The sequence below is a fragment of the Tyto alba genome, unplaced genomic scaffold (genome assembly GCF_018691265.1).
Source record: "Tyto alba isolate M040663 unplaced genomic scaffold, T.alba_DEE_v4.0 Super-Scaffold_20000042, whole genome shotgun sequence".
Lineage (NCBI taxonomy): Eukaryota > Metazoa > Chordata > Aves > Strigiformes > Tytonidae > Tyto > Tyto alba.
In genome coordinates this window covers 10,091,587-10,112,411 of record NW_024881293.1, presented here as the reverse complement: position 1 = coordinate 10,112,411, position 20,825 = coordinate 10,091,587, and the positions used below count along the sequence as shown (strand labels likewise).

At 58.3% G+C, this 20,825-nt stretch overlaps 2 protein-coding genes and 1 non-coding gene across 6 annotated transcripts; 2 read left to right on the top strand and 1 right to left on the bottom strand.

The window, feature by feature from the left end:
* The first annotated feature begins 116 nt into the window (after nucleotides 1-116).
* Nucleotides 117-8,999, top strand: R3HDM4 (R3H domain containing 4). The gene is made up of 8 exons (XM_042794392.1): nucleotides 117-230; nucleotides 3,279-3,433; nucleotides 3,605-3,723; nucleotides 4,678-4,801; nucleotides 5,295-5,380; nucleotides 6,630-6,715; nucleotides 7,092-7,147; nucleotides 7,821-8,999. Exons 1-8 carry the CDS (start codon nucleotides 187-189, stop codon nucleotides 7,922-7,924), a joined length of 774 nt encoding a protein of 257 aa, XP_042650326.1. The 5' UTR covers nucleotides 117-186; the 3' UTR covers nucleotides 7,925-8,999.
* Nucleotides 9,000-9,107: 108 nt separating this feature from the next.
* Nucleotides 9,108-9,214, bottom strand: LOC116961665. The gene has a single exon (XR_004407082.1). It is a non-coding gene; the product is annotated as a U6 spliceosomal RNA (small nuclear RNA).
* A 416-nt stretch (nucleotides 9,215-9,630) lies between these two features.
* On the top strand, nucleotides 9,631-19,368 carry MED16 (mediator complex subunit 16). 4 transcript variants are annotated; one of them, XM_042794365.1, is made up of 15 exons: nucleotides 9,631-9,648; nucleotides 9,984-10,160; nucleotides 10,557-10,664; nucleotides 10,880-11,049; nucleotides 11,823-12,254; nucleotides 13,168-13,273; nucleotides 13,928-14,083; nucleotides 14,436-14,647; nucleotides 14,920-15,126; nucleotides 15,521-15,731; nucleotides 15,947-16,080; nucleotides 16,452-16,644; nucleotides 16,900-17,116; nucleotides 17,519-17,602; nucleotides 18,705-19,368. In XM_042794365.1, exons 2-15 carry the CDS (start codon nucleotides 10,025-10,027, stop codon nucleotides 18,829-18,831), a joined length of 2,493 nt encoding a protein of 830 aa, XP_042650299.1. In that variant the 5' UTR covers nucleotides 9,631-9,648; nucleotides 9,984-10,024; the 3' UTR covers nucleotides 18,832-19,368. The 4 variants fall into 4 exon arrangements, with proteins under 4 accessions (XP_042650299.1, XP_032849333.2, XP_032849332.2 ...); XM_032993442.2 differs by lacking the exon at nucleotides 9,631-9,648 and adding an exon at nucleotides 9,688-9,765; XM_032993443.2 differs by lacking the exon at nucleotides 9,631-9,648 and adding an exon at nucleotides 9,715-9,802.
* Nucleotides 19,369-20,825: the final 1,457 nt, after the last annotated feature.

The following is a 20,825-nucleotide window of genomic DNA, read 5'->3' as shown; positions in this document are numbered from 1 at the left end:
CGCCACCCAGTCCCGGTGCTACGGGCTCTCCCCCGCACCCACCCCCCCCCACCCCGCCTCCACCACCGTGGCCCCGCCCCGCTATGCCCTGGGGCGGGGCCGTAAGGAGCCCCGCCCCTCGGACGCCACTTCCTGCGGGGACGCGGCGGTCCCGGTGCCGCCGCCCGTGACCGGGCCGAGCGGGCCATGGTGGTGCTGCGGGGCGGCGCGGGCCCGGAGGAGCCCTACCCGTGAGTCCGGGCCCGGCAGCGGCCCCCGGCACTCGCCGGTTCCCCCCCGCGGTCTCCGGACGGCGCCTGTGGCGGGGCGGCGGGGGGGGGGGCTCTGGTTCCCCGGAGGGGACCCCCGGAGGCGGCGGGGCCGGGGCTGGGGGGCGGGGGCGGCTGCTGCTGCGCTGCCCCGGGAGAGCGTTTGCCCCGGTGACCGGGAGCAGGAAATGGCGCGGAGCCGGAGGCGGCTGTGTCAGAGGCTAGAGGCCGTGATTAAGATAATGGGCTAATTAGCGTTTACCCCACGGGAGGTCACGGGTGCTCCCCGGGGACACCGGGGCGATGTGCCGTGGGGGAGCCAGGCCGGGGTCCCTCGGGAGACCCGGGTCCGGTGGGCGACTTGTGTGCGTGGGGGGTCCCGAGTGGGTCAGGGGCCGGGGAGGTCCTGAGTGGGCCGTGGGTTTGCAGGTTGTGGTGGGTCCCGAGTGGGATGGGGATTACGGGCTATGGGGCGTCCCGAGTGGGCCGAGGGCCGTGGGGAGCGGCTCTGCCCAGTGGTGGTGGGGGGTTTCCCTTCACCGTGGCACCGGCCCCATCCCACAGCAGCGGCTTCGCTTTGAGTGCCGGTGCCGTGTCCGGCTTCGCTGAGCGATAAACAACAGGAACTGGTTAAAAAAAAAAAAAAAAAATCTCCCGGCAGGGAACAAGGTGCTTCTCGTTTCTTCCCTGGAAACGAGAAGTGGAGGAGAAGCCGCTAAACTTTCTGCGGTGGGTCTGGAACTGTGGAGCTCGTCTCCGTGGGGTCGGTGTTCGCCCCGGCCCCCCGGGAGCGGGCGCTGCGCTCCCCCGGGAGGGGATCCCGGGGCTGGAGTTACCGATTCGGGACTGACTGGAGCTCGCCCGAGAGCTCCTGGCCGGGTGCCCGGCAAAGCCCGGCTCCCCTGTCCCGGTCACCTGTAGGTCTCCCGGCTCGGGAAGGATTCCTGCGGTTCTGCCGAGCGGCAGCACAGGGTGTCGGGGGTGTCAGCACACACCGGGCAGCCTCGGCACCACCACGAATGGCCCCGGGGAGCTCGGCCGCCCGTCCTGCCACGAGGAGCTGGGGCTGCGCCTGGGTCGGGGGGTCCCCGCGCTGGGCTGGGGGGGTCCCGGCAGAGCCAGGGCTGCTCCCACCCCGCTGACACTGGCACACCTGTGTTTAACACCTTTTTTTCTCCCCGCTCCTTTGGAGGCTGGAGGATGATCCCTCCTCGTTGTCTTGCTGCCCTGAGGAAGGGCTCCCTTGTCTGTGAAAACAGGGTAAATATTTGCTGCCTGTTGCCTTGGGCTCCTCTCTGAGGGGCTTTTTCTGTGGCGCGGCTGCACCGGGGAGCTCCTGGTAGTGCCAGGCTCACCACTGCGAGATCTGTGTTGTATTCAAACTGTCCTCCGAACTGGGGCCAGTGGTAAGGTGACTCCCTCTATTTATCTTTATTTTTTTTTAACCACCTTTGTATCAAAACTTGATCTGTGAGCCCTGGTCGCGCTCTGTTTGCAGCTTGGGTTACAGCTCCCCACCCATCTGTTAGTCATCACTGAGGATACCTGCATCCCTTCTATTTTTTCCAAGGCCACCTCTGCCACTGTTTTCTCTCCAGCTGAAAGGGGGAGAGGTGGTTCCCTGCCCCCTGCCAGCGGCAGAGCCCTGTCACTGACCCCATCCAGGGGAAGGGAAATAAAAAAAAAAAATTAAAAAAAAAATCAAGGCTTTGGCATGAGGAAGCAGCTGGCTGCCTTCCCGGGCTGGCGGGCCGTAATCGGTCGGCACAGCCTGCTCTGCCCTGGCTGCTGACGGTTGTGCCAGCGCCTGATTTTGGTGCCAGGTGTCCCTGAGCCCTGGGGTGCTGGGCAGGAGGGGACACAGTGGGGGCAAGACTGTGTTGCTGCCGTGGGCAGCCTCGCCGCTCCCCTTCCAGCCCTGCCCGCGCCGGCGCGTGGATCCGCTTTGTTTTGGTGGTGTTGGTTTTCTCGACCACCTTCTGCTACTCTAAGGGAAACCCACACAAACCGGAGGGGAAGCTGCGATGCAGAGACCTTAGCAAGTGGGCAAAGAACAAGCGAAAAGACAGTGAAACTTCCTGTCTTTGGTGGGGTTTCAGTGAACTTTGAAACCAAAGCGGTTGCGTTAAATGCCCAGTGAGCCTCTTGCTCGTCACTTGGTTTAATTTTCACACAAAATTGTCCAAGTTTTATGGTCGTTCCTAAATTGTACCTATGTCTAAGTAATCCCCTGACCATAGAAGCGTCACTAACAGAAGCCAAACACCTCTGGGTGTACCCGGGAGCGGTGGCTTTCCTGCGGGGGCTGTGGCCTCACGCCAGTGAAGGTTCCTGCCGCTGGGGCCAGCGGGCTCGCTGCCCAGTGCCTGCAACGGGTGCTGCTGGGGCAGCTGGTGTCTGCGCCAGGCCCCACCAGCTCGTGCCGCGTCCCCAGAGGATGGTGAACCAGTGACACCAGCCCTTGCTGGGGCAGGGGAGCGCCCGGCTCCTGGGGGGGTGATGGGGAGCAGCCGCAGCAGCGTGACAGTCTGGAGGGAAGCACTGGCCCAGGCAGTAATTCTGCGGGCAGGGCAGGTGTCACCGCAGCCTTCGATGCCGGGGCCCATCATCGACGGTGGGGGAGGCTGCGTGGTGGGACCGTGCCGGCAGCGCTGGCTGGGCGATGGCAAACGTGGGGTGCAGCGGGTGTCCGGCTGCGTGGGGCACTTCCAGGTCCCTTCCTCAGCCTCTGCCTCCGCAGAAATTAATCCCTTCGCTCTGCCTTGCGTGCTGGTGGAATTAATTACCCGGAACGTCTGGCTGCTAGCGCGCAGCTGCCTTAAACAGATCAAGTCCTTGGAGCCAGCCTGGCTCGGCAGCGGTGCGTGCTGCGAGGGGGGCACCGGGCCTGGTGGGGCAGGGTGCTGAGCCCGTTGCACTAACTAACGGCTGATGCTCCGCTCACCCATCGTCCCCGCCGTGGGCTCGCCCTCTCCTCGCTGCCCTGGGGTCTCGGGGGGGCTCAGCTCCTTCCGCCGCGTGTCCCCACAGGAGGATTGAGGACTGCCTGCCCCCGTTGGAGGACTCCCCATCCAAGAGGTTCTCCCCCTCCAAGAGGAAGCAGTATTATATCAACAAGGCCATCCGCAACTCCGACCTCATCCCCAGGGCCAAGGGGCGCAAGAGCCTGCAGAGGCTGGAGAACAGTAAGGACCTGGACAGTCTCTGAACACTGGCTCTCCCCAGTCTAGGTTCCTTCCCCAGGGCAGCAACTGCCCCCAAACCCTCCGCTGCGTGGCAGGGGGGGCGGTTCTGGGGGTGCAGGGCCTCTCTGAGGGCACTGCCTCCCCTCTCAGGTGCTTTGCTCTTCCCCCCAGCTCGCTACCTGATGACACTTCTGGAGCGAGACGAATGCGGGAGCGACGAGGGAGAGCTCGCCCACGCCGCCACCCCCAGCATCTTCACCGAGGCCTGTAACAACGAGACCTACGTGGAGGTAGGCGCGGGGCTCGCCGGGGGGGGGCCCTGGCACGGCACGTGCAGTTCTGGCAGTACGTGGGGTCTGTAGCTCGTTCCTCTGCCTCACTGGCCTGAGCTGCTCTGCCCCAGCTCCTGCCCGGTGTTGGAGTTGGGGTTGGTGTCTGTGCCCAGTGCCCGGTTGCTGCCGTGTGTGCTGGGGGGGGGGGGGGAAGAATCAGGTCCTGGGACCCTCAGTCCTGCAGCCTGTGGGGTGAGGGATCTCCGAGCAGACAGTGGGGGCTGCCGCTGCCCCGGCAGTGCCGCAGTGTTGTCCCTGCGGAGCGACCAACGCCGCGTGAGCTGCAGCACTTCCTCCGAGACAGGCCCCTTGCCAAACCCCTCCGTTGCTTCACGCTGCCCAGCCGGCGTTGCGATACCGACGCTGTAACCGGGTGTTTTGAAACTTGGCTTCTCTCCTGGGTGACGCTCAGGGCTTGGGCCGCAGAGCGACCTGCACGGTCCGTGCGTGCGCTCTTGGCTCTGCAGAGCTCTTCCCGCTCACTTAAGCCAGGCTTAGGAAGCCTGATATAGACATGGGTTTGAGGCTGGGTTGCATGCATGGGCTGTTGTGTCAGTACTTGGACTCCCAGTAATTGTTAAAAAAACACCTTTGTATGTTGGCTCCGAGTGTTAAATCTACATCTCCTCCCAGAGTGGTTGTGACAAGCTCTAACAGACGGTCAGGAGCTGGAGAGACAGGGAGAGGGGTCGTCATTGCCGTGGCTTGTGTCTGCTGTGGTCTGCTCCGTGCTGGTCGCAGCTGCAGAGCTCTGCCCAGCCCCATTCCTTCCCCTCCCTGAGCTGCCACTCCTGCTCTGCTTGGGCCGTCCCTGGGGACGGGGGGGTGAGCAGGCAGCTCCCGGGGTGGCCGTGCACTGCCGGGTGCTCCCCGCACACCTCTGCAGCGGGGCCTGGTGGCTTGTGTTGTCAGATCTGGAATGACTTCATGAACCGGTCGGGGGAAGAGCAAGAGCGAGTCCTGCTCTACCTGGAGGAGGAGGCCAGGAAGAAGCACAAGAGGAAGCTGCCGGTCAAGAGCGAAGACAAGTGGAAAGGTGCTGGGAGGGGACGCTGGGTGGGGAGCGCCTCTCCCTTTCCTCCCTTGCATGCATTTTGGGAAGGGTGCTCTTCCCCGAGGGCTGCATCCTGCTCCCTGCGCCACCCACTCAGGACGGGGCCAGGGGATGACTGAGCCAACCTCTTGGGTGCTGCAGCAGGGTTCGGGGGGGGTTTTAAGCCCAGCAGACCCCCCCCCATGGACCTGGGAGGGTCTGTGGGAGTCGTGAGTGGCTGGGGCAATGGGCACAGCGGCCATCCCCCAATTGCAAACCCCCAAATCTCAGCACCCTCCAAACACCCCTGGCCTGGGGAGGGTGTTGCTGCTCTGGGGGTGACTTTGAGCAGATCCAGGGGTGGAGGAGGTGCCCAGCTGGGGCCCTCCGGGGTGGGAAGGGGGATGCTGGGCTCCTTCCTGGGGGTGATGGTGTGCGGGTGCTGGGGACGTGAGCCGTGTCCGAGTCCCGTCTGTCTTCTCTCCACTGGCTCCAGAGCACCCTGCCTACACGCCCAAGGAGTGCTTCCAGCGCATCAGCCGCCGCCTGCGCTCCACCCTGAAGCGGAGCAGGATCCCCATGGTGAGCTGGGGGGTACTGGGGGGTACTGGGGGGCGGCAGGGGTTGGGGCAGGCAGGGCTCCGGCTGCCAGTGCCTCACGTGCAGCTTCGTCTGGAGCCGTGGCCCGAGGGCTGTCCCCTGACCTGGCGCGTGGGTGCTGAGACAGACAAGTGCCGAATTTCAGATGAGGTCCTGGGGAACGTGCTTCAGTTCTTGTATGACCTCTGCAGAGGTGGCTGATTGCAAACAGACATTCAGCTCCCTGTGCAGATGGGTTTTCCTGGCTCAGTTCAGATTTTTCTGGTAGTTACAGGACATTTTTATGTGGTTGTTTCCCAGTCTCTGCTCGGCGAGCAGCAGGTGACAGGGAAAACCCAGTGTGTTCACCCACAGGGGCAGCAGTGGAGCCTTTGAGGTCTTCAGACACTATTTGGAAAAACTCAGTTGCATTTTGAAAGGGGTAAAACTGCATAAACTGCTGAGCAGACAATTAAGCCTGAATGGAGAGGGAAGCGTGGCCTCGTGCCGCCTGGCTCGGGGAGCTGAGCTGCCACACGTGGCCCCTGTACCGTGCTGTCTGCCCAGACTTTTGCTCTCCCAGGCCCCAGGGGTACCTGGCTCCCTGCTCCTTCTTCTCAGTGGTGCTGTTTTCCTGCTCTGTTTTCCTCGCTCTAATTAGAGTCTCTAAAAGCAGCCTCAGCTCCTCCTGCCCGCTGGCTTCTGCTCAATTTGTTCGCAAATGAGACTCGCTTCTGCTGCTTGTCTCTGGGGTCGTGGTGCTCCAGAGAGCTGCATTGAGCTGGTCTTTGACTGTCATGAGAAAAGGAGATGCGAGGCACGAGGCCGTCCTGGCTGCCGCTGCCCTGAACGTGAGGGACGATGCCAGCCCTTGGAGCGGGCAGGGGCCGGATTCTTCCCCGCCTCAGGGGCTGGAGAGGGGAGATGCCTCCTGTCCTTGTGCCTTCCCGCCGTCTTGCGTCCAGATGGCTTTGGCCCGAGTGCTGCGGGCAGTAGCACAGCGAGAGCCGGCAGCCCCGTTGCAGATGTGGCGGGGGAAGGCAGCTGTGGTCGCCGGGGGCCTGTGGCTCTACCTGGCCACCCCAGGGGATCGGCTCCTCCGGGGCAGAACGGGGCTGCGGGGTGGGCGGCTTTTCCCGTGTTGGGGCTCACCAATGAGCCCCAGCTCCTCGCTCGCCCGTTGCCACAGGGTCTGAGCAGGGTCCGGCCACCGCTCCCCCTCCCCGCTGACAGCCCCTGCTTCCCCTCGCAGGGGACGCTGGAGGGCCTGGAGGAGGAGCTGCTGGCCTTCTTCTCCGTCACCCCTCACTCCGTCTACACGGCGCTGATGGACAACAGGTATTTCCCCACCTCGAGCGCTGCGGGTTGTCGCCTTTCCCGCCCCGTGGAGCCCGGGGCTGGTGGGGGCTGGGGTCCTGAGCCACGCTGACCCCACGCTGGGGGGTTCCCGGCTGCCGTGCACAGAGGCCGCTCCTCCTGCACCCCAGAGCTGCCGCGGGCTGCAGAGGGGCCCTGGGAGCAGAGGAGCCGCCCTGGGGACATTCGCCTGGGTGGCCCCTGCGGGAGGGATGTGCTGGGGGATCCCTGCACAGGGACTCGGGGCGCTTCGTATGCCCGATTCGTGAGCCCGTGGGAGGAGTGAGAGCAGGGCAACGCGCAGGAGATGCTGCTCTGAGACACGTTGGCTCTAACCCTGACCCCCATCTCCCCCCAGCTTCGAGCGACTCTTGCTCCACGCACTCTGCCAGTACATGGACCTCGTCTCTGCCAGTAAGAGCCTCCAGTTCGCGTGCTAGTTTTTGTTTTTGTTTTTCCCTTCTCTTCATCACTATCTCTCCTCTCCAGCTCAGCCTCTTCCTCCCTTCCTCCTCCCGGCCCCACCTTGCGCTGTGGCTCACAGATAACCCTGGGGAGCCTCGGCCGTGGTCACACCACTTCCCCAGTGCTGGTGACGAGTGGGCAGCAGCCCAGCAGCCAGGGTGATGGCCAGGCCCTGTGGATGTATCACTTGCAGCAGTGCTGCCGATTCTCCTCTGGGTTTTGAGTTTGGATGGCCCCAAGCAAGAGGCTGCTTGTGGGGCTCCCTCCCCTGCCTGCACCCTGCCCGCAGCTTTCCCTGCACGGTCTGGTGGCCAAGGCAGGGGAGCAGAGGCACCGGGCTCCGTCCCTGCGGAGGAGGCTTCGCTGCTGAGCGTTTCGTTAGCAGCTGCTTGTGGAGAACAGTGTGAGAGCGTTAATGATGTGAAGCGGAGCCTGTGGCGCTGGCAGGGGTGCGCAGCTGGGGATGGGGGGGGGACACAGTTGCCTTCTCTGCGGGGCACGGGGGAGCCTGCGCTTGCTAAGAGGCGCAAGGAGGAGGCGAGGGTGGCTGGATGGGGGACGCCGTGTTTGGGACCCACGGCGGGGGACCGGGGGCCTGCTAACCCCTCCCTCTCGCCCCCAGGTTCGGACATCGAAGGGAAACGTCAAATGAAAGTGAGCAACAAACACCGTGTCTTCCTGCCCCCCGAGCTCCTGCTCTCAGACTACCTGGGGCAGATGAGCTGATGTCCCCGCGGGCCGCCCTGCCCCTCGCTTGGTGTGCTGAAGGCTTCCATCCTCAGCTCCTGGCCTCTCCCAGTCCCCTCTGGTCCAGCCAGCCGCCCCGCTCTCCCCTTGCCCGAGCGGGGTGCAGTGCAGACCAGCTCCCCCCCAGCACCGTCCTCATGGGGGCTCGTCCCTCCCCAGGAGCAGTGCAGCACCGCGTTCCCCCCGCGCTGCCGGGACCCTGCCAGACACGGCCACAACCAAGCGGGGTCCTGCCGCGCTCGCCCTGTTCCCTGGGTTGCAGTGCTGCTCCCCCGCCAGAGCTGCTCTCCTTGGAACTGTTTGTGTTTCTATTTATAGCCCAGGTGCTTTTAAAAATAATTGGGCTGGGCCAAACCCTCCCGCCCCCCACCCCGCCTCTGACGCTGGTGGGGTGATTTCAGTCCGGATTTTTCTGGGGTGAAACAGCTCCTCGCAGCCGCTGAGCCAATGCTGAGCGAGCGGCAGAGCCTCGGGGAGCGGCGCTTCGTCAGCGCCCGTGCTGGGGTGCTTCACGGGGGGGCTCAGCCCCTGCCACCCCACTGGGCACCGGGGGCTGCTCCCCACCCCCGGGGTGCTCCGGTCCCATGAGTGTTTCGGCAGCGCCCCGTTCCCTGCCTCGCGCTCCAGCCTGCGGCACGCCGACCTGCAACACCCCAGGGCACCGGGCTGTTTTTAAATGTAATATAGGCTGTGTTTTTTATTCCGTGTGTATATATTTACGTGTGCGTGGGTGCGTGTGCTGGTGGAGCACAGCCCGGCCCAGGGGGACCCATGGCTGCCCTGGGAGGCGGTTTGTGGGTCTCCCCATGTCCCGCTCGCAAGGGTCTGTCGCGGGGTGACTGCCGGGGACCGCTGGAGGTGCAGGACCCCCAGCCCAGGGTTGTTGCTCTGGGCTCAGTGGCGGCCCTGTAGCCCCCGCTGACCAGCTGCCCTTAACGGGGCGTCCCCCTGAGCTGTCCCCCTGGAGCCCCCCGTGCACCCCCTGCGCCTCCTTTGCCTGTGTGACTTGGGTGCGGGCGGCTTTCAGGAACAATAAAGCACGGTGCTCCCCTGCTGCGGCTGTGTGTCTGCGTGGGGAAGGGGGAGGCGGGGGGGCTAACGGGCGAGGGTCGTGGGGAGCCCCGTGGTACCCGCTCGCAAAAGGCGAGCGTGGGCCGGTCCCAAAAATATGGAACGCTTCACGAATTTGCGTGTCATCCTTGCGCAGGGGCCATGCTAATCTTCTCTGTATCGTTCCAATTTTAGTATATGTGCTGCCGAAGCGAGCACGAATCGTTCTCTACCTGAGACGGTATTTAACGCTCCTCTATTTAGGTCTGTTCCGGACAGGGCGACCCTTTTCACGCGCAACTAAACACTCTGTAGGATCCCTCCGACTTTTTCTTGATACTTCTACCACGTCGCTTCGCTTTAACTCCACCAAAATCTCCCAAACCTCCACTTTTTCTTTGTTATCGCTGCCCCGTGGGGTTCTGGGTAGCCTCCCATGCAAATTAGAGCCACTGAGTGGCGCTTCCTTCCTCATTTTCCCCCCTCCCAGCGCTGCAGGGGCCTTAGGCGTAGGCTGTCCGAGGCGGTGCCTGAGCGGCGGCGGGGCGGGACGGGACGCAGGCGCGCGGCGGGCAGCAACACAGGGGCGGGGCGGGGTCCTCGGGCGCGGCGGGAGGCGGCGCGGGCCGGGGAGCGGCGGCGCTCGCGCCTCGGTGGGACCCGACACCCCCCTCCCCGCCGCGGGGCCGCTCCCGCCCCGGTGCGACCCCCCTGTGGCGCCCGGACTCCGGCGGCGGTCCCCGCTCCGCTCCCCCCGCCTCAACCCTGCGGTAGGCCCGGCCCCGCGGGGCGCCGGGGCTTCTCCTGGTGCGGGGCTTGTCGTCCGTGTCGCCCCCCCACACACACGCACACCCACCCGGGGGCTGGGGTCCCCACTTGCCCCCCGGGAGCCGGGGCTGACCCCCTTTCCTCGCCGCGGTACCGGGTCTCGGTGGGCGGCCGGTGTCACCGGGGCTCCCACTCGGGAATCGGTTGTTTCTGCTTCCAGGGCGGAGCGGCCGCGTTCCCCGCCCCGGGGCCGGCGGCGCGATGGACTTGGCGTATGTCTGCGAGTGGGAGAAAAAGCCGAAAAGCAACCACTGTCCTTCCATTCCCTTAGTGTGCGCCTGGTCCTGCCGGAACCTCATCGCTTTCACCACAGACCTCAAAAATGAGGAGGAGAAAGGTACAGGGTGCTGGGGGGTTGAGTGTCGCGTCCTGGAAACACAACGTGTTTAAGCCAGTCCTGCCATCGGGAGCCGCTGCGGCCTGTGCTCTCCCTCGACCCTAAAATCTCTCACCTGCCCTAATCTACACACTCTTTCTTTTTCTTCCTTCCCTTAGATTTAATGAGCATTTTCTCCACTGGGGAGTGGTTCTCTCTCTGCTAAACCAGGGCGAGCTCTGCGTTAGTGCCTGGTGCCTCACCTGAGTCACTGAGCGCAGTTGTTATCAGTCCCAAAATTGCTTGATGGAAAATATTTTATGTCTTCCCCTGCATCAGCTGACGCTGTCTGTGTTTAGAAATGCCAGCTGGGGAGCCGGTAACGAGGGACAGTGATTCACTTCTCTTTTCGTGTAGATCTCACCCATATGGTCCATATCATCGACACCGAGCACCCCTGGGATGTCTATTCCGTTAACTCCGGCCATGCTGAGGTCATCACTTGTTTGGAGTGGGATCAGTCAGGTGAGCTTGAATCCCTTCTCGTTACCCTGTGTCCCACCACCCACCTGCATGCGTTTCCCGAAACGATGGATACAACTCATGGAGGGGAGGGAGCGTGCCTGTCACTTTGCAGCCATGAATTGTCAGTCTCCATTCGAGCTGCACTGCAGTGGTTTGATTCCTCGGTTGATTCCTTGGCTGTACCCCCTGGTTCTTACAAGGCGCCGTTGTTGCAGGCTCCAGGCTGCTCTCGGCAGACGCGGACGGCCACATCAAGTGCTGGTGCATGACCGATCACTTGGCCAACAGCTGGGAGAACACTGTGGGCAGTATGGTGGAAGGGGACCCGGTCGTGGCCCTGTCCTGGCTGCACAACGGTGTGAAGCTGGCTCTGCACGTGGAAAAGGTTTGTCCCAGCTCTGCAGGGGATCTGGTCAGGAAGGCTTGCTCACGTCATTGGAAAACTCCCATCTGTGTTTCTCTGCTCTGGGCTTCCTCTGTGGCCTTGGGGAAGTCGAGCTGGGGAATTCTTTCAGTCAAAAAGAAAAGTCAGTTTCCTAGTTCCTGCTGAATTTCAACAGGGGTTAGTTGCCCTGTTTCTCTTGGCACTTCAGATGTGTCTTCCATAGTCTGGTGCTTCAATTTCCTTGGCTGTAAAGCAGAGATTAAAGCATTTTTTGCCAGTGGAAGAAATGTGTTCGAGGTCCTGAGATTTGATCCAGGCGTTTGGGAACAGGAGCCATATGTGTGTGGAGATAAGCTGCTTGTTTAGAAACACGTCTAATTCTGCCAAAAAGAGCAAGTTTGCCAAAGAGAAGTTACCTACTTACATTTTTTTAAACGTTAACTCTTAGGGTGTCCCACAGAGAGAAGCCTTTCCCTCTCATTAGTGCTGGAGAACCTGAGGCACAGGGGCGCAGCACATTGGTGTCGGAGCTGGATTTGGCCATAGAGGGGGAGGGGTGGTGTCGGTTTTCTGGGGTCGGAGTTTTGATCCCGGGGTGCTGAGGAGCTGGTGTGTGGCTGGAACGGCTCCAGCCCCGCGTAGCAGAGCCGGGGGTGTGAGCCCAGTGCCCTCATCCGACTCGGTTCAGCTCTGCAGACCGGGGCGCAGTGAGGAGAGCTCCGCAGCCGCGAGTCGGGTGCAAATGTCTCTGTGTTGTTGATCTTCATTCACAGTCTGGAGCGTCGAACTTCGGCGAGAAGTTTTCCAGGGTCAAGTTCTCCCCGTCGCTGACGCTGTTTGGTGGGAAGCCCATGGAGGGCTGGATTGCCGTGACCATCAGCGGGCTGGTGACGGTGTCTCTCCTCAAGCCCAACGGGCAGGTGCTGACATCCACAGAGAGCCTGTGCCGCCTCCGCTGTCGCGTCGCCTTGGCAGATGTCGCCTTCACTGGCGGGGGGAACATCGTGGTGGCCACGTCGGATGGCAGCAGCACCTCCCCTGTCCAGTTCTACAAAGTCTGCGTCAGCGTGGTGAATGAGAAGTGTAAAATAGACACTGAAATCCTGCCTTCCCTCTTCATGCGCTGCACCACAGACCCTGCCCGCAAAGACAAATACCCAGCGATCACTCACCTGAAATTCCTTGCTCGGGACATGTCGGAGCAGGTGAGCATCTGCTGCTAAAGCAAGTTAGGAGTTAAGTGAATAGCAAGGAAATATCTGTTTGCTCCACCTTTGACTTCCCCACATGGTTCTGCCCACAAACAACTGTGTCCTGCAATGCCCTTTGTGTTTCTAGCTGCTGTTTCTGGAAGTGCTTCGCTGCCGAGCAGGCTTCGCTTAAAAGGTCTGGGGGTGTAATGGCTGAGCGCTCCAGCTCGTGGAAAAGCAGCCTGAGAAACCTCATCCTTCGTTAGCCTGACTGTGCTTTGCTTTGTGTGTTTTCTGGATCTGGCCCTGGTTGTTAGGGAAGCTCTGCTGGGCTCTCCGGGAGGTTCTGGGATGTGACGTCCTTCATCTTCGAGTCTCGGATTCAAAGTGGCCGCTCTCCAGAACACCTTAGAGCTCTTGATCTGCGTGACTTAATTTAGTAGCTTAACTTTATTTGCCAGGGGATTGATAATACAATTCTGGAAAGCAAAGTGATTCAGTGAAGCCTGACCTCTCTTCTCTCTCCTCTGGTTAGGACAGAGTGCCTTGTTGGAGAACACAGTGTCTGCTCTGGCTTCAAAGTCAGTTCAGTTCCTGCCCTTTCCTTTACATTTAGCTTTTGGTGTATGTGAGTGACATCAGCAGGTTGCAGGCTTGCGAGGAATGAGGTCGTTTGTGATGTGGAGAGGCACAGGCTGTGGTAACAGGGGCAGAGTTCTGTCTCCCTTTCCTTCCAGCTGGAACTAGGGACTCCGCCCTCAGCTGTGGCCGCTACAACCCTCTGCTTTTCCTAAGTGGAGTATAAATGTTGGGAGAAGGAGTCTCAAAGTAGAGAGGAGAGGGAGGGGGTGGAAAATGCGACGGGACAGTGTTTTTCCCTGTTGTAAATTTTGTGCCTCTGGTTGCAGTATGGGTTTCTGTTTTGCAGGTGTTGCTTTGTGCTTCCAACCAAAACAGCAGCATCGTAGAGTGCTGGTCTCTGCGGAAAGAGGGCTTGCCAGTCAATAATATTTTTCAGCAAATCTCTCCTGTAGGTGAGTTTCTGCACCAGATACTCCTAAAAGTAGGAACATGGCCTAAGTGAAAACGCAAGACAGGTTCTCAAATCCATTCACATAGATGGGATTATCCAGAATCCCGTATTTATTTTTCAGGTGTTCAGTCACATGCTCTATTCTATCTGTTTGCCTCTTAGGCAACAAATTGCTTGTTTCCAGGAAGTGATTTGATTGTTACTTTCACTCAATAAAAGACGTTTTCTGTGTTATGCTGTGCAACCACTCCTCCTGCTAAGAACTGAGCAAGCCAACTTTCTAAAGGAAAAAGATCGTGCAGCAAAGCTGGTTTAATCGAACTATCCAGTCTGCATGTGTTTTCCACCTGCTTTCAGATATGACAAAGTCAAATGCAGTTTGTTCCAGTGAAGTATAAAGCATTATTGTACATAAGGATTTTTTTTTTAATCACCACCAGCAGATCCTTCCATCAAAAGAGATTTAGCAAAACAAGTTGTTGTTTGTACAATCCAGGAAAAAAAAAATGGCAATAGGAGGGAAATATATTGGTCTGGCAGAACAAACAGGTAGTCTGTAATGCCACTTAGTTGGGAGTGTGGGCAGGAGCTGGGGGGCTGTATTTTCTGATCTCTGTGGGGAGAGATGTCTCACTTATTTACTTACATTTCAAAGTTGGAGACAAGCAACCCATGATACTGAAGTGGCGGATTCTTTCTGCCACCAATGACCTGGATCGGGTTTCGGCTGTGGCTCTGCCAAAGCTGCCAATCTCCCTGACCAATACTGATCTGAAGGTGGCGAATGACACCAAATTCTTCCCTGGATTGGGTAAGGAATTTTTATTGTCTTTCTCCTAAATATGTCGCTCCTGCCTGAAACTTTACCTTCTTCTGAACTGTAGCTCAAGTAAGAGTTCAGAGCAAACCATATGAAATGCTGAAAGGAAAACTTTCAAAGACGCCGTGTCTTCCTAACCATTCCATTTCATTTCCATGGCAAGAGGCGTATCTCTGTGAAATGCTGATGTGGCCTCAAGATAGGAATGTGCCTGTGAGCCCACAGCCGTTTGGGTGCTATCTTGTTGCCACGTGGGCTTTCTGTGGCAGCGGCTTCTCTGGGCGAGGTCTGGGTTATACTGGGAGGAGTCTCTTGCTCAGCCTTGGTCGTCTTCTCTCCCCAGGTCTGGCTTTGGCTTTTCACGACGGCAGCGTCCACATCGTTCATCGCCTGTCCTTGCAAATGATGGCTGTCTTCTATGGCTCTTCCTCCCAGCGCCCAGTGGACGAGCAGACTATCAAAAGGCAGCGAACTGCTGGTCCCCTGGTTCACTTCAAAGCCATGCAGCTCTCCTGGACATCTCTGGCCTTGGCTGGTGTTGATAATCATGGGAAGGTATTGTGCTTCGTTACGGGGAGTGCGTGTGAGTTGTTCTCATCCAGGCTCTCTGTCTCTCGAAGAGCCGACGGATCACTCAGGACAATGCTGGGAATTTTACTTCCAGTTGTGTGATCTGTGGTAAACAAGAAGGGATGTGTCCCGTTACTGCAGGAATTGTATCTTTGGGTCAGGAGCGAGCTGCAGTTGGGCCTGTGTCGTGTTACAGCTTTCCGGAGTGTTTGCAGTCCAGCTCTTGATACGGATTTTCCTTTGCCTCCTCCCCTCAGCTGAGCATGCTTCGCATCTCCCCCTCCATGGGCCACGTGCTGGACATGAACATGTCCCTGCGTCACTTGCTGTTCCTGTTGGAGTATTGCATGGTGACTGGCTATGACTGGTGGGACATCCTGCTCCACGTCCAGCCCAACATGGTCCAGAACCTGGTGGAGAAGCTGCACGAAGAGTACATGCGCCAGAACGCGGCCCTGCAGCAGGTCAGCTCCCCGGCTCACTGCGGAGGGTGGCACGGGGAGGGGCGATCGCCAGGGCTCGGGGCAGGCGGCTCCCAGTGCCTGGCTGTGCTGCCCCTGAATGCGCTGCTCGAGCAGTACGTGAGGGGTGAAGAACCTCCATCTTAGCAGTGTTCATTTTCACTGACATTAACGGGTCTCTGCCTGTTAGAAACTTCTGGTGAGATGGTACCATCTATTTTTGACAGAGATTCTGGGAACAGTAGCACTGCTTGTACATGCACAGAGCAGTATTCACTATTCCTGTCATTCATGTGGCAAAAATTGGAGAGCAGAGAATACAGCAGTTTGCTTTAATGAGCTTATTCTCATTCTGCCTTTGCTTCTGTATTCTTCCTGGCGGCTCTCTGTCAATCAGGTCCTCTCCACGCGCATTGTTGCCATGAAGGCATCTCTCTGCAAGCTCTCCTCCAGCACCATAGCCCGTGTGTGTGACTACCACGCGAAGCTGTTCCTGATCGCCATCAGCTGCACCTTGAAATCTCTGCTACGCCCCCACTTCCTGAACACCCCGGACAAGAGTCCTGGGGACAGGCTCACCGAGATCTGCTCCAAAATCACGGATATAGGTAGTGATTGCTCATAGTGTCCGGCACTGCATGCTGAGCGTTTTGTATTGGGTCATTCCCTTTTTATTTTCAATATGAAGTGTCGCGGTCTCACGGCAGCTCCCTGGCTTTGAGGGAGGAGGAGGAGGGTGACCCCTCTTGGCACCGCAGGGACAGGGGCCGAAGTTTGGATCCATCTTCCTCCTGAGCCAGGAGATGTCTTGCTTCTGTTTCAGACATTGACAAGGTGATGATTAACCTGAAGACAGAAGAATTTGTCCTGGAGATGACCACGTTGCAGTCCCTGCAGCAGCTCATCCAGTGGGTGGGAGATTTTGTGCTCTATCTGCTGGCCAGCCTTCCGAACCAGGTGAGAGCCCGGAGTCCTGGCAACTGACCACAAAAAAAAAAAAAAAAAATCTGCGTGCAGTGTTTGAGTAGCTTTTAGCCAAGTGCCACATGACCCCGGTGTTCTGTCAACACAGGCACTTGGGGGAAGCGTGTGAGAAACAGCCGGAATACAAAATGGTCCTATCTGGGCGTCAGCAGTGTAGCAACTGGCAGCTGGCTTTAAGCATGAGCTTTGGGTGAACCCCAGCACGCCTCTCACCTCCGTGGCGTCCTCTGGCAGCGGGTGCCGCGGGCTGTGCAGCCCTTGAAAAAAGGAGTTGTCTGGGAACGGAGCAGCGGCTGGGGCCGGGTGCGTGCGCGTCGCGGGCTCAGCAGCTCTGCCCTCCGCAGGGCTCCCCGGTGCGGCCGGGTCACAGCTTTCTGCGCGACGGAGCGTCCCTCGGCATGTTCAGGGAGCTGATGGTGGTGATCCGCATTTGGGGACTGTTGAAGCCGAGCTGCCTCCCCGTCTACACAGCAACCTCCGACACCCAGGACAGCATGTCCCTCCTCTTCAGGCTCCTAACTAAGCTCTGGCTGTGCTGTAAGTACTTGCCAGTTGCCCTGAACAAAAGAAACCCTTCCGTAATGTGGATTGCGTGTGAAAAGGAATAATTGCGGGGAGTAACTTCTGAGTGGGTCTGTGGTGTTTGGAAAGGGCAAGTACAGCTGCCAAGTTTATTGTTTTCTGTGCTGTGTTGGTGGGTGGAGGAGGAAACCGCACGCAGTTCTCCTGATCTCTAAATGAGAAATGTAAGGATCACGCTGGTTCTTTCTCTCTGCTTCATTTTCCATGCAGGTCGTGAGGAAAATCACATAACAGAGCCAGATGATACCCTGATAGACGAATGTTGCCTCCTGCCCAGCCAGTTGCTCATTCCCAATATCGACTGGTTGCCCATCAATGATGGGATTATCAGCAAGCTGCAGAACAAACAGCTTGTCCGGCTGCAGTTTGGGAAAGCTCCTGGGATCGTTGGTCACACTGTCTCTTCCCAGTTTGATGCCTTTGTCAGGTACAGAGGCCTGAAACGAGTAGGTGGTGTGGTGAGGAGAGGGTGCTGGGAGGCCTTGGGATCTCTGCAGCCCTGAGAGGTCAGCGGCTTCAGGACACCTGCGTCTGGTAGCTCCCCCACTTGCTGGTGTGACTCAGGAGCAGTTTGTCCTCTCTGCTTGAATTAATTTCTTTCAACGGGCTGGGTGTTCAGGGTATTGAAAAGAGATGGGAAATGGAGGAGGGGGAAAAAAATGCTAGTTTGTGATTAGGGTCATGTCAGAGTGGCCTTTGAATCCCATGGCACTCGGTGGGCTAGGTAGTCAAAGCCTGTGTTGTGTTGGCCACTGAAACGCAGCTCACTGTCCCGGAAACAGCTTTTAGAAAGTGATATTCTAGAAAAGTTCCCCTTCTTCCTACCCAGGGCGCCTGGACAGCCCAAAATCGATCATCTGAGGCGGCTGCATTTAGGAGCGTACCCAACAGAGGAGTGCAAGTCATGTACCAGGTGAGCGACGCGAGCGTAATCCCTTCAGTGCAGAGGAGGTCTTGGCAGAAACTCCAACTGTTCTTTTCGCCATTCAGAAGCTCTTTTAGTCTCCGTTTACCATGCTAGCTGGTACCCCGGTAACATTTTATGTTAATTGTGTCTGCGGGAGGAAATGCTGCCTCTGTAACAGGGCTTTTGATGTATGGGAGAAAGCGGTTGTGGTTGTGTTTAAGGCATCCCTAACCCGAAGGACCGAGATCCTTAAAATGCTTGCTGAAGAGCAGCGTCGCTGACTCGAGATAGCTGCTGCTCTGCCACGGCACCACGGTTCTTAGATTAGAAATACTACTGCTTTGCCCAGCATAGAGTAACCCCAGCTCTGTGAGAATCAACTATGTTTGTCACTGCCCATGACTGAACTGCATTTCATCTAAGGGCTGAAGTGTGCGTCATGGAATAAATACGATATTGCCTTAACGGGAAAATCTGATAGTCAGGCTGCACAGGTAAATGGAGACCAGAATTTGGCCTGTGGGAGTCTTTATTAGTGACGAGAGATCCCCAGCTAGTTTTGCAGGTCTGGTCTTTAAATAAAACTACCTGTGTTCTTGGAGAGGAGCTGGTGAGAGGAAATAATCACAGTATCTGTGGTGCCATTTTTGGGTTGTCTTTCAAACTGGGTTTGCATTTTAAGTCCTTTTGAGCTGTCCTCTTCATCCACCCTCACAAAAGAGCCTGGATTTCAAAATAATGGTGCAGGGAGCAAACATCCATCTAATCATGTGATCGAATTAGCTTTAATTATTGGTTTTAATAGAAAGTTGCTGTAGCAGACCCTTTTTATAAGATGACTGTCTGGTGTTTTATGTATAAATAGCAGCTGGGGGCCGTTGTCTTGAAGACAGCCTTCTGTTCCAAGATAACCTCTCTTCATTTAAGATAATTGCTCGCATGGTTTCAGCTGGTTTTTAGTGCTCACAAACACCCCCTCAAATGACAAAAGCTGGTTTCCTCCTCAGCTTCCTTGCTCCCTGCATGACCCATACAGCCGCCCCAGTGGAGCTGGTTTTTCCCTGGGCTCCTGTCTCCTGGCCCTGGCTGCACCTCTGCTTCTTTCCAGGTGTGGCTGCGTCACGATGCTGAAATCACCGAACAAAGTCACAGCAGTGAAACAGTGGGAGCAGCGCTGGATCAAAAACTGCTTGTGCGGGGGGCTGTGGAGGAGGATGCCCCTCAGCTACTCCTGAGCCCCCCACCTTTGGGGGGCACGGAGGGAACCGCGGGCGCCGAGCAGAAGGGCTGCTCAGGGCTCCCTTCCCTGGAGGTGCTCTGGCCGGAGGAAAGGCAGCTCCTCCCTCAGCTCATCCTGTGAGACAGTGCCAAGCAGCCGGCCACGGTGCTGCTGCTTTTCTTGCACGGATCTTTCTGCCAGAGGTTTTCCCATCCGTGTCAGGGGCGGGCAGAGAGCCGGGCAGATCGGGCGGCGCGGCTGGGCCCGCGGGGGTGAGCAGGTACCTGGTACCTCCTGTCCATCCTTCGCGACAGGCTGCTCGGGGAGGGCAGCCTGGCCCGTTACTCCCTGTTCCCCTGCACGTCTCCATCCCTGGAGTAAAGTTGCCTCTCTGCTGGGACCCTTCACTACCTACCTGTCTCTGTTTTCACGGAACAAATTCTTCCCCCTCCAGAGGAGCAGGAGCGCAAGAGCGTTGCTGCCTGGAGCAAACCCCTCTGGCGCTCCCTGAACCAGCAGCTCTTTTGTAAATAAAAGTTCCCTTAATTTTGTACAAAATGTTTATTTTGTTTTCAAAACTCGAGTGGTCTTTCGTGTGACTTTGGCCGTGCAGTGGGTGGCCAGGACCATTGATGCACGAACAGAAGCGAAGCGGGGAAAGCCCTGTTCATTGCATCTCTCTTAGGAAAGGAAGTGGCATCGTCTGCAAAACTGGAAGGGGAAATTAATGTTTTCAAGCTTCTGTCAGGTTATTATCATTGTAAGTCCAGCTTCAGACAAAGCTGGACCCTTCGGCACATTTGAGGACGAGCGTTCCTGGCGTACAGCTCTACCGCTCCCAAGGTCAGGTGAAAATTGCACCAACCTTTTGCCCTGGTTGCCCTCGTCAGCGCTCAGCTACCCCTTCCCTCGGCACTTTTATCTGCTAGAAATTGCCCACAAACAGTGCTAACGTCGTCGCAGCTGCTGGCCATGGTCGCCCTGGCCCTTCTGTGTTCAGGTGGGCGACCCGGGCTATCGCTGTGTGCTTGCTCTGCTCCCTCCTGGTCTCTCAGTTCTTAGGGTGGGCTTTTAATTGCGTGAGTCACCCTCAGGCCTCCCGCCTCCCCCCCCTAGTCTGGATGGAGCTGGCTTACTGGGGCTTCCAGGCTCCGGACGCTCCTCGGGGCAGTTGCTCAGGGTTTGCCCGGCTGTTGGAAGCCCCAGCGGGGAAAGGACCAGCCCGTGGGAGCCCTGCGGCCCCTCAGCACGGGGCTGGGGCAGCCCACAGCAGTGGAAAACCTGCCCGGTGCATCTGCTGAGGTCAAACCAGGCTGAGGGTGCTCAGCACCTTGCCAGAATGGGACCGAAACCTCTGTGTGCTTTGAGAAAGGGCAGTGGAGATGCTTGGAGCTGATCTGGGGCTTGGCCAAATTCCTGCCTGGCCAGACGACAACTGCGTTCCCCAGAGACCATTTAAGTGAGAGAACAAGCCCATTTTTACATATTCCTTTCCCTCTGGAACTGCGTTTTCATTTATTATGAAAAACTGAGCTGATGGCAAAGACCTTGTCTCTCTGCTCTGCTTAGTGCCTTGCTCTATGGAGCTGGTCTCTGCCTCTCTATTCTGCTGGTAATTAACGAAAATCAAATGGCTAATTAGAAAACTACAACTTCTTGTTAAGGATCTTTTCCCCTGTAAGTAAAACTGTAATCAACCCGGACCCTTGTTAATCTCCTTTTTCCCAGAGCACAGGTTTGGGGTTATTTAATGCCTGAGTGCTGCAGTTTGCTGGGAGATGGGATGGGGTGGCTGCTCTGGGGCGGACGGGTGTGTGGCCCCTCACTTCACCTCCCCCCAGCAGGGAGCCCCACGCCGCTGGCCGAGCTCTGGGCAGGGGGACAGTGGCTTTTAAAGCCCAGAACCCCCTTTTTCCCCCATTCCTGGTACAGGGGCCTTCAGCCTGGACCTCCTCCTGCCACCTCCCCTGCTCCGGGGATGGGGGGATGCTGGAAGGGTCCTGGACCCCC

Coding starts and splice junctions, on each gene's coding strand:
- MED16 (XM_042794365.1), top strand. CDS start 10,025: ATGGACTTGGCGTATGTCTGCGAGTGGGAGAAAAAGCCGAAAAGCAAC. Junction 14,084..14,435: donor CAAATTCTTCCCTGGATTGG/GTAAGGAATTTT, acceptor TTCTCTCCCCAG/GTCTGGCTTTGGCTTTTCAC. Junction 15,732..15,946: donor CTCCAAAATCACGGATATAG/GTAGTGATTGCT, acceptor CTTCTGTTTCAG/ACATTGACAAGGTGATGATT.
- R3HDM4 (XM_042794392.1), top strand. CDS start 187: ATGGTGGTGCTGCGGGGCGGCGCGGGCCCGGAGGAGCCCTACCC. Junction 6,716..7,091: donor ACGGCGCTGATGGACAACAG/GTATTTCCCCAC, acceptor ATCTCCCCCCAG/CTTCGAGCGACTCTTGCTCC. Junction 7,148..7,820: donor CATGGACCTCGTCTCTGCCA/GTAAGAGCCTCC, acceptor TCTCGCCCCCAG/GTTCGGACATCGAAGGGAAA.